This window comes from Phyllosticta citribraziliensis, assembly GCF_038025025.1.
Source record: "Phyllosticta citribraziliensis strain CPC 17464 chromosome Unknown J3D65scaffold_4, whole genome shotgun sequence".
Lineage (NCBI taxonomy): Eukaryota > Fungi > Ascomycota > Dothideomycetes > Botryosphaeriales > Phyllostictaceae > Phyllosticta > Phyllosticta citribraziliensis.
In genome coordinates, this window is record NW_027117341.1 from 1,702,862 (window position 1) to 1,718,713 (window position 15,852).

General features: G+C 56.3%; 4 protein-coding genes across 4 annotated transcripts; 3 read left to right on the top strand and 1 right to left on the bottom strand.

Moving 5' to 3' along the window:
- Positions 1-357: 357 nt before the first annotated feature.
- On the top strand, positions 358-3,715 carry J3D65DRAFT_550780 (Lon protease C-terminal proteolytic domain-containing protein; the record flags this gene model as incomplete). Its single annotated transcript, XM_066797008.1, has 2 exons — positions 358-3,474; positions 3,551-3,715. The coding sequence occupies 2 exons, from the start codon at positions 358-360 to the stop codon at positions 3,713-3,715; spliced, it is 3,282 nt and encodes a 1,093-aa protein (XP_066657093.1).
- A 1,063-nt stretch (positions 3,716-4,778) lies between these two features.
- On the top strand, positions 4,779-6,095 carry J3D65DRAFT_299032 (uncharacterized protein). The gene has a single exon (XM_066795184.1). The coding sequence runs from the start codon at positions 4,929-4,931 to the stop codon at positions 5,724-5,726; it is 798 nt and encodes a 265-aa protein (XP_066657094.1). The 5' UTR covers positions 4,779-4,928; the 3' UTR covers positions 5,727-6,095.
- Positions 6,096-7,256: 1,161 nt separating this feature from the next.
- Positions 7,257-8,622, bottom strand: J3D65DRAFT_666503 (mixed-linked glucanase precursor; the record flags this gene model as incomplete). Its single annotated transcript, XM_066802930.1, has 5 exons — positions 7,257-7,660; positions 7,781-7,864; positions 7,921-8,036; positions 8,113-8,345; positions 8,395-8,622. 5 exons carry the CDS (start codon positions 8,620-8,622, stop codon positions 7,257-7,259), a joined length of 1,065 nt encoding a protein of 354 aa, XP_066657095.1.
- Positions 8,623-12,447: 3,825 nt separating this feature from the next.
- J3D65DRAFT_619943 (uncharacterized protein) lies at positions 12,448-13,615 on the top strand (the record flags this gene model as incomplete). The annotated part of the gene is made up of 2 exons (XM_066799807.1): positions 12,448-12,554; positions 12,613-13,615. 2 exons carry the CDS (start codon positions 12,448-12,450, stop codon positions 13,292-13,294), a joined length of 789 nt encoding a protein of 262 aa, XP_066657096.1. The 3' UTR covers positions 13,295-13,615.
- Between the last annotated feature and the right edge of the window lie 2,237 nt (positions 13,616-15,852).

Sequence of the window (15,852 nt, forward strand, 5' to 3'; positions counted from 1 at the left end):
TGAGCCTGCATGGCAATTTGGAGAGCTGGAAAGGAGAGAAGAAGCCTCAAGCTGATGCTGAAGCTCAAGGATAGGTACTGACATGGATGTCGTAATGGAGCCGGGCCGGTAGAAGCTCGGGTAAGGTGGTCATGTCCGTCATAGAGATGCCGAAAGATGATGGGCGAACCGTCACCACGCGCTCCTTCATTGCAGCTATCCCGATACGCCACCACTCCTGTGTCTTTTCTATCTTCAGAGGTACAGGTGGTGTGTGGTCTCCTCATTGCACCCTGTCCTGACTTTATCTCTCCGCGCAGCCCCTCCACTCTACTTCCGCGCACCTCTGCGCCGCCACTGTCGACAACTCAGCCAGCCATGCTGTACGGTCAAAATTTGCCCTGGCGGACGGCATTGCGACAAGCGTCTCGCTCTGGCAGCAGCTTGAGTCGAGTCTCAGCTTCAACCACCTCTGTGGCGACCCGATCCTTCCAGACCGCCTTTCCCAAAGCAGCTCTCCAACCTTCGAGATACAACCGCTCCACGCCCTCGTCAAATTCTCTTCGCCACTTTTCCATCACCTCCACAAGACGAAAGGAAAAGCCTCCCAGCAAGACTCCGGATGAACAGCCAGAGCAAAAGGACGAAAAGGACAAGGCGGAGGACCAGGAGCGGCCCGCCGAGGCCGAAACCGGAGAGGAGGCGAAGGTCAAGTCCCCAACACCCATACCATCCAAGGGAGGGTCAGATGGACGCGGCGCCGCTGGCGGCTCTTCAGGAAGTGCGCCACCCTCAAATGGCGAGGGTGGTGGCGGCAAGAAGCGCAAGTCGGAGCGGTCGCTGCAGAAGCCCTCAGTGCCAGAGGTCTACCCGCAGCTTATGGCCATTCCAATTGGCAAGCGACCGCTGTTTCCTGGCTTCTACAAGGCCATCACAATCCGGAACGAGCACGTCGCGAACGCCATCACCGAAATGATGCAGCGAGGGCAGCCTTACATTGGTGCTTTCCTGCTCAAGGATGACGAGGCGGACAAGGACATCATCGAGAGCCCAGAAGACATCCACGAGGTCGGTACATTTTGTCAGATCACGAGCGCTTTCCCTGTGCAGGGCGAAGAAAACAGCATGACCGCTGTGCTCTACCCGCACCGCCGCATCAAGATGACTTCTCTCGTTCCGCCCAAGCCAGAGCAGGGAGAGCCTGCAAGCAAAGTCGAGGCGACGCCCGCTGCCACCGCAGAGTCGGAGCCGACAAACAAGGACTCGGGCCAGGAGAAGAAAGGCGATGTAGTGGCGAGCTTCGAAGAGAATGCTGCGGATCAGTCGAAGCAGGCGTCTCACTACGAGCCGACTTCGTTCTTGAAGAAATATCCAGTCAGCTTGGTTAATGTGGAAAATCTCACCGAGGAGCCGTTTGACAAGAAGAACCCCACCATTCGCGCCCTCGTCGGTGAAATGGTGAACACCTTCAAGGAGGTCGCGGCCATCAACCATCTTTTCCGCGACCAAATCTCCACGTTTTCAATGAGTCAGGGCGCTGGCAATGTTGGCGATGACCCAGCAAAATTGGCCGACTTCGCCGCTGCCGTCGCTCAGGGAGAATCCCAAGAGCTCCAGGCTGCGCTCTCGTCATTGAACATTGAGGACCGGTTGCACAAGGCATTGCTCGTCCTCAAGAAGGAGCAGATGAACGCCAAATTACAGGACAAGATTCTCAAAGATGTGGAGAAGAAGATTACAAAGAAGCAGAGGGAGTACTGGCTGATGGAGCAAATGAGGGGTATCAGGAGGGAACTCGGGCTCGAAACTGACGGAAAGGACAAGCTTGTTGAGAAGTTCAAGGACAAGGCCTCGAAGCTGGCGATGCCCGAGGCTGTCAAGAAGGTCTTCGACGAGGAGGTCAACAAACTGGCGCACCTAGAGCCGGCGGCGTCCGAATTCAACGTGACGAGGAACTACCTCGACTGGCTCACGCAAATCCCTTGGGGTCAGCGTTCCGCGGAGAATTTTGGAATCAAGAACGCAATGCAGGTGCTCGACGAGGACCATCACGGCTTGAAGGATGTCAAGGACCGTATCCTGGAATTCATCGCGGTCGGCAAGCTTAGAGGGACTGTCGAAGGAAAGATTCTTTGCATGGTCGGTCCTCCGGGTGTCGGCAAGACGAGTATTGGCAAGTCCATTGCGCGCGCATTAAACAGACAGTACTACCGGTTCAGCGTTGGTGGTCTCACCGACGTCGCGGAAATCAAGGGACACAGGAGGACGTACGTTGGCGCGCTTCCTGGTCGCATCATTCAAGCGCTGAAGAAATGTCAAACGGAGAATCCTTTGGTGCTCATAGACGAAGTCGACAAAATCGGCCGTGGCCACCAGGGCGATCCTTCCTCGGCACTGCTCGAGTTGCTCGACCCCGAGCAAAACAACTCTTTCCTGGACCACTACATGGACGTTCCTGTCGACCTGTCCAAGGTGCTCTTCGTGTGCACGGCGAACATGACGGACACGATTCCCCGCCCGCTCCTCGACCGCATGGAAGTAATCGAACTGTCTGGCTACGTCTCAGATGAAAAGATGGCGATTGCAGAACGGTACCTGTCGCCAGCTGCCAAGGAACTGAGTGGTTTGAAGGACGTCGATGTCAAGCTGGAAGGCGAAGCTATCGCTGAGCTTATTAACAAGTATTGCCGCGAGTCCGGTGTCCGAAACCTCAAGAAGCAGATTGAAAAGGTTTACCGGAAGTCGGCCCTCAAGATCATTCAGGATTTGGGCGAAGACGTGCTCTCCGAAGACAAGGCGTTGACTGAAGAGGGCAAGGCCGCACAGGAAGAGGCAAGCAAGGACCAATCGGATGTGAAAGACACCCCCGAGAACATCGAAAAAGAGACTACGGAGACTCCCCGTGTGGCCATGAAGGTACCGGACTCGGTGCATGTGAGCATCGGCAAGGACAATCTCAAGGACTACGTCGGACCTCCAGTGTTTACGTCGGACCGTTTATACGACAAGACACCGCCCGGTGTCGCAATGGGGCTTGCTTGGACTTCGATGGGCGGCGCAGCTTTGTACGTCGAGTCGATTCTCGAAACCGCGCTATCGCACTCTTCACGACCTGGCTTTGAGCGCACCGGTAATCTCAAAGATGTCATGAGAGAATCTACTGTCATCGCCTATGCCTTTGCAAAGTCTGTCATGACGCGTCAATTCCCGGACAACCGGTTCTTCGAGAAGGCCAGGATCCACATGCATTGCCCTGAAGGAGCAGTGCCAAAGGACGGGCCCAGCGCTGGCATTACCATGGCGACGTCGTTGCTCTCTCTTGCGCTCGACCACCCGTTGGACCCCACTATCGCCATGACTGGTGAGCTGACGGTTACCGGCAAGGTCCTCCGCATTGGTGGACTGAGAGAAAAGACCGTGGCAGCAAGAAGAGCTGGAGCACAGATGATTATCTTCCCCGAAGACAATCTGAGCGATTGGTTGGAGCTTCCAGAGGTATGTTCCGCACCAGCCGCGCTTCGAAGCGGCTGCCCCAGAGTCCCAAATTCGATATGCTAATTCTCCACTGCAGAACATCAAGGAGGGTATTGAGGGCAAGCCCGTTGGATGGTACTCGGAAGTCTTTGACGCCGTCTTCAAGGGAGTCGACCGCAAGCGCGCCGGAAAGCTCTGGAAGAAGGAGCTTGCCGAGCCGAAGAAGGACAAGTCTTCATCGGCAGACCACGACGACGACTGAAGCATTTCGTCTTCCTGTCTTGTCTGAGCCGTGTTTCGTTGGCCATCTGACTGTTCTGGATTATATCCTGCGTGGCAAGCTTTTTGTTTTCACTGGTCAGTCATCCCTGGCATGCAAGTGTGCTCCGCTTTTGCTGTACCTTAATCTGAGCGCAGCAGTTGACGTGTTCACTTTGTCCGGGTTTGGAGCATTTCATACATAGAAGGCGCTTGGGCTGGGCTGCAGTCGTCGGGCACTTTGTGTCATTTTTGCGTTTTCTGTTTCTGGCACGATTAGACCTCGTGTTGTGTGGAATTCGACGCGTCTTGTGCATGTGGGGCTTGTCGCGCTAACTTCACAATGACACGGAGATGACAGACGAAAGAAAAGAGAGATTGCAATTGCAATCCTTTGCGGGATAGAGCAGCAGAAGTAGCAGCAAGAGGCGAAGAAGGGCGCGCGCAAAATATTCTCCACTCCATCTACCACCCATCAACAGTTGGTACAGTGCGTCAGTCCGTTGCTATGGTATTCCGCTTCCTGTCCAAGTCCAGTGTACTTCAAACTTCGCATCTGTCTTGACTTGTCCTGGTAAAGAAAAGAGACTAGGAGTTTCACATCCTCGCAATGGTCTGTTCTAGGTGTATTGATTAGCATACGGTTAATGTGCTCGAGCGGGATTAAATGGACGCACTTACACCATTTACAGGCGGATGTTGGAGATGGGCACGTTTGATGGGTCGTCCAACGGTCGAATTCTCTCCTGCTATCCGGCTTGCTGATACGCTGACGATGGCAGCCTCCCCCTCTCCAAAAGTGCCTTGTACCAACTTGTCTCCATTGGCTGGAGAGTTTCCATTCTGCGCAGGTCGTCAACTCATATCCGCGTGGATTCATCACGTGGCCGGTCCTCCGGGTCAGAGGCAAAAGCATTCGGGCGTCTGCGTTCGAGAAAGGGCGATTCGCACATGCAGCTTTTCACTCGCACGACCTGCTCGTTCTTTCGCTCAATGAACACATATTCCACAAATCAGAAAAACGGCGGCGGTATTCGATCAAAGACCGCGTCCGCAACAATCTTGCGACAGCAAAACAGAGGCGAGGCAGCCAGCGCTGCCTTCATCAAGACGAGGCCAAAGCAGCAGTCATGTGGGCAAGACACGACAGCAGCAAACCAGACAGACAGCGACCGCCGGATGTTGACAACCGACGACGGTGGTAAGACACACCAGGAATGGCAAGCCATGTGCCGAAGAAGCAAGGGACATTCCTGGATGCGGACGCCAAATGTTGCGATTGGTGCATCCCGAATGCCACTGCGCAGCCCCCATTCGTCCGTCACATTGTGCGGCGCGCCGCTCCTCTCCCCACATTCTCACCAGACCACGTGGCGACGCAAGGTGTGTGGTGGATGAAATGGATGGATGCAATGGTCGTGCCGGCCGGCGACGGGGTCGAGAACTCTGGGGTGCATACATACAGCCCACGCGCGGCTTGCATGGTGAGCGACGCCATGTTCTCATTACTGACCTTGTTCGCTGGGCAGCGTGTTTGGCCCCAGAGAGCCTGGATTGTCATTGAGAAGCCTCTTTCTCTTTCTTTTGTTGGCCGACTGGTTCGGGTCATTGGATCGCTGCCTGTCTGCTCTGCGTGCTTAGTCTTGCTGAGCTACATGGCCATGCGCGTTGCTACGTACGCCACGACAACGTGCCAGGCAGTCCACGTGCCATCCGTTGGACTGGCACCAGGCAGGCGGGTAGACAGGTGCCTTGGAGAGGGCGATCAGCGTGGTCGATGCAAGGTGGACGGTTGCTTCCTCACCTTCAACTCCAACGGTCAGGCTGCAGTGGTGATGGACGCATGCACATCTCCCTTGCTCCCGCTATGCTACCAGGCGTTGGTGTCCAGCCGCCGCCTTTTCTGTGATCGAGAAAATGGAGACTACACGCTTCCACCGCGTGCTCCTTCAAACGGTGTTACATCACCGCTTTCTCGTGCGCGATCGAGATTCACTTCGCGGAAGCGAAGTTGATACGTCTCTTCCGGGCATGTTACTAACTGCCCACGCGAGCGCGGCGGATTGTGCTCTCTTCAAAGAATGCATGTAGTTTCGAGTCGACTCCCCACAGTAATACAAGGCCGGGGCTACGTTCGCTGGGGCCGCGCGAGTGACAGCACGGAGGCGGTATCCTCCATCAACGGAGGTAATCCGAGGAGGCAAAGTCACCGTAAACTGAGCTCTCTCATCTCTCTAGCGGACTGTATCCCCGGTCATTTCGAAAGAACCAACCCAGCATCACAGCCAATTTCTTTTCCTCCTCCGCTGACCGCACGCACTGCCCTCGCAACGGCACCACCTACCAAACGACGTCGTGATGGACGCACCAATGCACCACATTCTCCGTCCATGGCAGTAGTTGGCAGTCAAAAGACCATGCAGGTGTACACATGGGTACGCAGACTCGCGGCGCCCGCCTGCCTGCCTGCCCCGCGACACTAACGACTAACTGCCCTCACATGAGCTCTCAACGTCTGCGCTCGGATCCGACCTTTTCCGCGTCCAGCTGAGACGCAGGCAGAGGAGGTCAGTCAGGTCGAGCCGAGGCTGCCTGCGTGCGCGATGTGCAGTCGGCGACGATGCCGAGCAAGGGTTCAGTGGCTTCGTGCGCAGGTGCGGCTGCACTTGGTGGTGGGCGCATGCGCATCGCAGTCGATAGGATTTCATGGTGATGGCAATGTCACGTCGAACGCTGGACCGGCAGAGCTGAAATGCGCCGTCGTCGACTTAGGAGTGAGTGGTGGCGGAAAAGTGGGTTGGATCACCGGGACGGGACGAGTTGCTTGATGGCCGGCTGGGTGGTGTTCTGGGTAGGGTTGTTGACTCGTTTGGGATGCGTGGTCGGAGACGCGTGCCGAACGGCTGTGGCGTCGTTGTGGAGGACAAGAGAATGGAAGAAAATGCTTGACATGTTTGTCTGGGTGCTTGAGTTGTTTGGTGCGTTTGATGCGCGACGTGTAGTTGAATCAAGCTACGGCGGGGAAAACAAGCGTTTCGAAGCATTGGATTTCATTTCGTGGCTTCTGGTATGCTCGCCGGACTGTGTTGCGCAAACGACTGACAGACCAGGCCTTTCTTCTCGGTAAGATCGTATTCGCGATAAGCGAGTGTCTCTTTGCTGCTCTCATGCCCTCTTGTTCCTCTCCTAGAAGAATTCCATTTCTTCGCTTCTCTCCGTCTCGCTATGCTCATGAGCCATGTTCCGTAACTCATGTCCATGATGGCTTTGACCTAGGCCCATCACTCCTTCAAATGCATGCTGTCCAATCCAATTGTTGCCGCCTTCAATGAATCCAAGAGCGGGGAGAAAATCGACAGTGAAGCGATAGACTGTTAGAGATATTTACAGGTGTAATAGGAGGAATGTGTACCGTGGCGTAAAAACGATGGTATCAGATATGTTCAACACCGCAGTGGCATGCAAAATTGGCAGATTGTTCAAATATTGACAAGAAGAGAAGAAAAGGACGAACGGTTGCTGCGACGAGATCATACAGCCTAATCTCAGTCAACTGAATAGACCTTGAGGCTGTTGATGAGCCAGTAGCTGTTGGCAAAGGCACCAGGGTTGTTCGCGACGTAGTCGTTGCAGGAGCTGTAGCCAGTCGTGGCTGGGCAGTTGCTGCTCGACCAGACATTGCCGGCCCACTGGCCGCAGAAGGTCGTGTCAAACACAATGTTGTTGTTCTTGATGTAGTTGTCGAAAGCGCAACCCGCAAAGTGCGCCATTGGAGTGCCCCAGCCAGACGGCGCAGGGGAGCCGTTGGTGATGTCGGACGGCACGCTGCTCCTGGGCCAATACCACATCTGGATGCTGCCTCCATTCCAAAAGGTCGCGTACACGCCGCCACCGGCATTGTTGAAGCCAGTGCCGTAGCTGTTACCTGTGCTAGAGTAGACGGGGCATCCTGGAGACAATGTCAGGAGATCATGTTTCTTGAGAAATGACGTGCCGTGGGGGCGCATCCTAGTGCACGCTACATGGTGAAGGGGTCTTCTTTGGGGTCTTGGCTAGTGAGGGAGCTTACCGTTGTAGCCACTATTGTCGTTGCAGTTGTTGCTGCCGGAAGATCCTGATTGGCCGCCCTCACCGACCGTGACGGTGCACCCGGCTGTTGTGTGCAGGGTCATTTGGTTTGTAGACTGAAGATTGACGCCCTAGTCCAACCGGCAATGTAAGTCATGGGATTGCTCATGGTCGCATCTTTGCATCGCCAAATGTGGTTGCTCACCTCGATGATGTCAATCTCACCACTGTTCGGCCAGTTCGGGCCGTACATCCAACTGTGTCACCCATGTCAGTCATGTTCCCCTGTGCGATGTGATGCGCAACTTCAGTCTGCAAAAGTGGCAAACTTACTATGCAGGCCAGCTCCCACAGATACTTGCTGGCATGTGGGCCAAGTCCAGGATGAAGAGTCCGTGAGTGTAGGCCGCGCTACTCTCGATGCGCACACTGTTGCGGCCCGTCGAAGTGACGCTTGTGGAGTCTACTCCCATGTACACTTGACCATTCTGGATCTTGTACAGACCCGAGCTTTGAGCAACTGACTGAGAAACGTAGTTGACGAAGCCTCCGGTTGGGTCAGCAGTCTTGTTGTTGATTAGCTTGATAGTGAACATGGTCTGATCAGTGACTTACCCCGAGGGCCTGAACGACAAAGCTGTTGAACCAGTTGGACGAGTCGTAGGTCTTCAGCAGATTGTACGTAGCTGCAGTGTCCTGGACAGCAGCCATGCTGACATTTTGGGAAGTGGTGGTGCCGTCGAAATCGGAAGATCCAGCCGAAGTCGACAAAGTGGCATCGGAAGCTGGCAATGCCGTAACTCCAGCGGCGAGCATCAAGCTCGAAATCGTGACGCGAACCATGGCGACAGGACGTTGGGGTTGCTTCTGTGATCGGCAGTACACCTCTGCAGCGTGGCACCCGTCAAATGAATGGAACCTGGACGCAAAAAGTAGTGTGATATGAAAGGAATGTCAGACGCGCTGAGGAAACTGCTTGTCCTTTGCTGGCTTGAGAGAAAGGTCCCTGACTGACGGATCGCAAAGCTCTTTATACTGCTCAACGTGGCAATGAAAAAGCGATTGTTCACCTCGGACCTAACTAGACCCCAGGAGGCTGAAGGTAGGTCATCCATGTCGCAGGCCAATGTCACCAGCCAAAAGCCATGTGCGACGTTCTTCGGAGCGGTCCATTTCGGACCAAGAAGAACCAGCCGTGGCGTTGAAAGAATAACGGTGCGATGCCCGACTAGTGTCCGTACTGAACTTCGATACCACGTCATGAGAGCGGTAGTCATCCGGGAGCAGACCGATCCCAGGCCTTTCCCAGAAACGTAGAGCGAGAAGAGACAGACGAGGCACCGGGAGCTGGACCTGCGTTGTCGATGGGCCGACGGAATCGGGAATCTTGTAAACACCTGCGATGGTGAAGCCTCAAGAGGCACCACAATACACCCGATCGACATTTGAAATAAAAGCAAAAGTGGCGCGAGATTTGTAGAAGATTCATATTACACTGACTCTGCACTATAGGCCAACATTACCGTGGAAACCAAAGTAATTACCGCTTGCAAGACATCGTCTTCGTCAGGGACATTGAGTGCCTTTGAAAATGAGATTTGTGCATTTGCAAGCTCCGGATGCACCCCGTGAGCAAACGAGGTTTCTGCAACTGGCTTACTGGTTTGCCATGGTCGACGTGGACTTGGCCAGCGGCGGTCAAGGAAAACAGAAGGAGATGCAATTGGACAGCGACTGTAGGAGAAGAAACATGAAGAGCCCAATTGAAGGCCACAGCAAGGCCTTTGCTTACCGGGAAATATGGCCCTTTTGCCTGAATGGGACGTGTAGAGAAGAGCAGAGAAGGAATGCTTTCTGATGGGACATGTATTACGCAACAGAGGGGGCGTCCCACGCGACTAGACGGACGGTCCAGAGGAAAAGGACCAAGTTCAATAGCGCTCGGGGGGACGGCATGCGGACGGGCGACGCTGGCCGTGTTCGGGACCTGAGTGGCTCGGTCAGGAAGAAAGGATGACGCTTCGGGCCGCGTGATTAGTCACGGGCTGTTTTGCGGGGAAGAAGCTGGCCGCAATTCCACGATGGCATTACCACCTTCTGCTTTGGAGTGTTGAGCGCCATGGTAAGCCAGAATGACAGACGTCGGGCGTTGGTGTGGCAGCGCTTGACGTGTGTATGGCGTAGAGCGTGGGTGTTGGTGTTGAGACGCGGACGGGAGCGAGTGGTTGTGCTTCGGCTGGCGCCCCGGATCTGCCTCAGGCTCAGGCCCGCCCCACAGCCCGCGCGACCGCCCAAACACTCAACACCACCGCCTCCACATCGTCGTACGTCGATTCCTTCAGTACCAGTCTCACATGAAAATCATGGCTCTGACTACCGCCCTCGCTCAGCCCTAGGCATCTCATTGCGCTGGCCGCCCGACACACATCCGCCTACGTGGCTTGTCCTGCGCATCATGCTCCGCAATCCCCCAGAAAAGGCTGCATTCGACGCGAGCCAGTCTCATCCGCCGCGTCGCCTCGCACGATCCCCTTGCGTCCAGCACGACGAAGCCCTATGGCGCGTCCGGGGTCAGCAGGGCACGCGCTGAAACCAATCGGACGAGCTTCTCTTTTGGCCCAGGAACAAACCTCAAGTACCTCTCCAGCCCCATACACCACAGTCACTGGCTTTGACGCCCTCGATGCCCTCGATTCCTTGGTCAACAATCTTCGGTCAGCGGCTTCAGCCATCTCTGGCGAAGCTGCTACAAGCAGCACCTGAAGCGCACCAGCAGAGACAGCGCTAACCGCAACCGCCCGCCCGCAAAGGATGCCTGGAGGCCACGGCACCACAACAGATGAGCAGTCGCAGATTTGCACGCTCACATCTGCATGGTCCAGCGGATTCGACAGTGTGCGAGCTGCCACAGAGTGACTCTGGGGGCCTCCCTGCGATGCAACCTTGTCACGGGCCACAAGAGAGTTGGTCTACCTTTTAAAGATGTTGCAGCAATCTCTCGCCGGCGCGCGCGCGTTGGTTTTCTTCAGGGTCAACGCTGACAGCGTTGGCTTACTGACGGTACTTTGGGTAGGGCTCCGGGACTGCTTGGGAACAAATGGGTGGTCTGCATGGCCTGGCCCAAGGGATGACGGCTTGTGGAGGATCTACACGGTTCCTGCCCCGTCAGGCTGGACGGGAAGAGGCTTTGGACCAAGTGATCCCAAGACTGGGAGCCAGAGACGTGGCGGGGCAGAGGACGACGTCAGCGCGCGCTGTTCCGGAACCGTGGACGACGGCCATTCGAGGAGCGGTCGGCGAATGGAAAAAGAAAGCTGCACGGCAAGAATGGCAGCAACCAGGGCGTTGGGAGGACGGGATAAATTCGCGCACGTCTGACGGGGAGCTTGCAGCTGCAGGAGTATATGCTGTGGGCCAGGAGAAAAGAGGGGGAGAAAGGCGGTGGAACACCACGGCGTGGGCATGATGGACGACGAGCGACCTGGAGCCGCGCGGATTCGCAGATGGCCCCAGAAGACGCGTACCTGCATTACCCTTTATCAGTTCTGATGGCCTCGCCGGAGTCGCCCAACAACGGTTCTTGTCATTTCCGATGCGGAGGACGGCATTGTTGGGCGGATACTAGCAGAGTCGACGAGGGGGCCGAAAAAGCAAAGAAGGAGATGATGGATGATGTGGACGGCGACGCTGTCATGTTCCGGTCAGTCAGCACCCACCCACCTGGCGACATTGGCCTCTTGGTGTTCTTGTCCCCAAGAATCTGGAAGCGTCGAAGAAGCGGCCCACGAAGTCATCGAGCCGGGAACCTGAGCCTGGACGAAAGTGAATATGGCACGTGAGCGGGTTGGGAGCAGGGGTCGGAGGAAACTTAACCAATGGGCCATGGCGCCGGTCCGCCGCCGCTGCTGCAAGGTCCCGCCGCCTTGAGCAAACATTCAACGAGCTGCAAACTCAACGTCGTTCCTGTGGTTCCTTATCACTGCCAACACATAGAGTGCCTCTGCTGCTGTCGTGTGGCATCAATCCCGGTGTGTTTTGGAGCCGACAGCTGCCATGCCACGTCCGTCGGCTCCACCATTGCCGCTTGCTTCTCGTCGCGCTGCAGACTGACCGCATGGGGGCTGCATGCTTTTCCCGTCTGCCATCGACCAAATGCCGCCGTTTGCTGTGGTTCCTGCGCCCTTGGCGGTTTGATGCGCACTCTGTTGCGGATCCCGCGACTCAGTTGGCGCTCATCGCTAGCCAGGGCTGGCGTGGGTCCGCCACCCTATACGGCCCGGCCATTGCTCCTTTTGCGCCAACACTGGCCGCCGGGCACCCACGCTCGACGCCCTCCTGAGCATGCCATTCGTCCGCTGCGCAGCCACCAAGAGCCGCGTATGAGTTCATGGCCCGGGATTCGTCATCCCAAGATTTCGCGACGGCCGTTGCTCCCGCTTGCCCTCTTTCTCTCCCCTGACTTAGCCGCTCAGACTCCTCATGGCCCTGTTTTAATATCACTCCCCCGGCCCCCCCAAAGTCTTCCTCCCTCCCCAACTGCTGTCCTTTCAGAATATCGCATCACTCTTTTACGCGTTATTCTATCAGCCTCACCTAGTCACTCACTCGAGCCAAACGGGTCAAGCAGTCACTCTTTGCAATCCACGCAAACCACTCTCTCTACGCACAATGCGCTTTTCCACCATTGCCACGGCCGCCATGGCCGCTACCGGTGCTGCTGCTGCCCACCAGCACAGCCATGCTCGTCTCCACGACAGGCGCGCTGCCCGTGAGGCGTATGTCTTTCCTGAATTTCTCGATCCGCGAGTTTGCAAATAACTGACTTTTGCCCAGTGAGCTTAAGGTCGGCGCTGAACTCAAGGCCGCCAACAACCTCCAGGACCGCTCCGTCGTCGGAGACGTCCTCCTCGCCGTCGAGGACTCGGTCAAGATTCTCGCCAAGGGTCTCGCCGCAGTTGGTCAGAACGCCGTCAGCAGCGCCAGCGCGGCAGTCTGGATCGGTTCCGATGGAAAGTGGACCAACACCTACCACAACCAGGCCGACGATGACTGCGTCTTGGTCGTCTGGGGTTCCGCCGGCTCCTGGGTCAACGCCAAGGCTCCTCTCGTCACCGTCAGCATCCCTGCTGGCCAGAACAAGACCCTCTCTTTCGCCGACGGCGCCAGCGGTGCCTGGGCAGTCATGTACAACGACACCGAGCTCGTTAACGGCCAGATCTCCCAGACTTGGGGCGAGTACACCTTTGGCGAGTACGGCGTCGTTGACGTCTCCCGCGAAGTCAACATGCAGGGACACAACATGACCATCCAAACCCCCAACTGTGTTACCGACATGGAGACCTGCGTCTTCGTCTGCAAGGACACCAGCTCCATCTCTTGCTGGCTCGAGTACGAGCTCAAGAACTGCGAGAACGGTAGCCAGGAGGGCGCCAACAAGGGTACCTACGCCGGTGCCGACTCTGGTGGCTGCGGCAACATGGGCGACTCTGCCGACCTCCACACCTACGTCGGTTAAACTTCCGCGCATTCACGGATTACGAGACGCGAGAGGGACAAGAAAGAAAGAAGGACGGAGGCAGGAGTTTTCTCTTCTAGCGGCGCATTTTAGAGGCGTTGGTTCTGCTTTTCAACCTTTTCATGAGACCAACGTTTTTGCGTCGCTTTTTTGGGGTCACTTCTGCGACATGACATTTCTCCCGTTGCTTCCCACCACTTCTCCGCAAGCATGCATTGTTCATACATCTTAGCATTTAGCCCACCCTTTGCACAAGACCTTTCTGTGTACATATTTTATAGTTTCTTGATACCATCCCAATGACACTTCTGCCATTTCAGCTGTCAAGTGAGTCTTTGACCGACCACCCTTGCTCAGACTTGTACATCGCAAGGACGAAAACTGTTTCATGAGCTTCTCCATACCCCAGGCGCACACTCCTTTTCCCGGTATCAGTAAACACGTTGATTCTTCGCCGTTGTTGCTTCGCGGGCGGTCAGCGAGGCGATCAGGAGATCCCAGTCACATCAGTCATCAACCCACCAATTCATCACCGGCGCACAGGACACCGCATTTCACTCCATCAATGACAACACTGGCCCCTCAACGGCCTCCGCCTCGTCACCTTCCCCACCCATCGATATTTCCGACTGCCCGCCACCATGTGCGCCTGCGCGCGCGCTGCCTTGCCCTTTGCAGACGTGATCGCTTGCCTGCTCATCTAACCTTCGCCCTCCCTCGCTATCTTATCGGCACCGACCGTCGCGCTCATTTCGCGAAGAAGCTTTGCGCCCGCCGACTGCGCTTGGTTGGTTGGTTCGTTTGCATTTCAGCTCGATGCTTGAGTGTCTACCTACCGAGCGCCCAACTGCCTCACACCGCGTCGCTAGACTCGCAAGATAGCGGTGTCGCGGGCAATTTCCCACCTGCTCGTTGCGCTGCTCTTGGCTGTTTTGCAATATGTGATATGTGTGTGCGCGGCCCCTGAGGCGCGGCATCCATAGGTCGTTCGTTGATTGACCAAGGGGCACAAACACCCAAAACGTAGTTACTATCGAACGGCACCCGTCTGTTCAGGGAAAGGAAGCGCGCAACGAGATGATGTCGGCCTATAGATGGACGATAGCGGTCAAATACAAACAATAAACGTGTGACAGAGGCCACACAAAGGTCGTCGCCGCTAACCGTACAGAGCAACTTGTCAGGCGGGAATCATGTTGCTATATACATGTCGGGAGTGGCACCCGTATTATGCTGTCAACAAAAGCCAGAATAGGCCAACAGCACGCCGAGCTGGTGGCTCCCTACCTTATGGCGTTGATTCAAAGCGCTACCACGGGATCGGCCATGGAGAAGCTGGCCAAGCAACACCGCTCCCAGCACAGAACAACGCAATCAAGAAACGATGCACGCTGCTTCCCTTTTTAGCGCTTTCTCGATGCGAGGTGCACTGATGGGATAAACATGCCCATCGTCAATCGCGGCCGCCCGTTGGTGTTGCTCTGCCGCCGGTCGTTCGTCGATTACGCCGCGCCGTGCTGCGGTCTCCTCGCTGCAGTTGATTTGCGCTGCCCATCGCCTGCCGCCCTCTTTGCTCGCGGTGCGAGCGCTCGTGATGTGCCCGGGGAGGGAGGGAGGCAGGGACGGTGCTGCATGCACGTCGACGCTCGCCATGATGCCCTGCGTCCGTCACTCATCTCGTGGTGCGTTTCCCTCCTGCCACATCGTTAGGCGCGCGGGCCTCGACACAGCACAGCGCGGGCGCTGCCTGCTTTCCTGACACTCAGCCAAATGCAGCACGCATGCGCTCCGCGTCTTGCACCTGTCCAATGGCTCCACAGGCTGTTGGCACGAGGTCGGGCGTCTCTGGCTCAGGGGCTCCTCTTTTCGTCCATGTCGAGAGACCGCTGACATTCCCGGCGTGAATCCCTGACTCGACGAGAGCTTGAACCACCCGACTATCAATGATCAGGGCGCGAGCACCATCTGGGAGGGTAGGAAAGACAATCTCGAGTGGACGAGATACTCTGCGTATATCGCCCCCCAGCATCTGGCTTTCAACCGCGAATCGAACAAACCGAACCATCTGCACACAAAAAGCGTCTCGTCGTTTGCGCAAGAAAATCGCGGCGCCAGACACGACATACACCAAATGCAGACATCACAACATGCGCGAAACAGGAAACACAGCGACGCAGCAGCTCACCCGTTGCGATGACTCGCCTGCGCCTCGCTCCTCTCACGAATCGACAACAACAAATGAGACCCTGGATTGAAATGATGGGGGCGCGCCATGATAGCTCGGCTCGGTAGCGCTCCATTCGCTTGGCTCGGAGCCCGCTATATGCAGCTAGCTCGACGCCGCCGCGCGCGAACTTGTTCCGCTGCTGTTGTCGACGTCCGGCGGGCTTTGGCGTAGGCTGGGCGAGCTTGGCGACTGGCGTCTCTTGGCGGTGGGCGCGCCGGAGTGTTTGTGATGTTGAGGTGATGTTTGGCGTTATTTTTGTTTGCGGTGTTTTGGGTGTCTGGGACGTCGATGGCGGTCTTTTCGCGCCTGTTCAAGTGCGTTGTGTTGTGGT

What these genes read in the sequence shown, in the direction of transcription:
- J3D65DRAFT_299032 (XM_066795184.1), top strand. Translation starts at nt 4,929, where the DNA reads ATGGCAAGCCATGTGCCGAAGAAGCAAGGGACATTCCTGGATGCGGAC.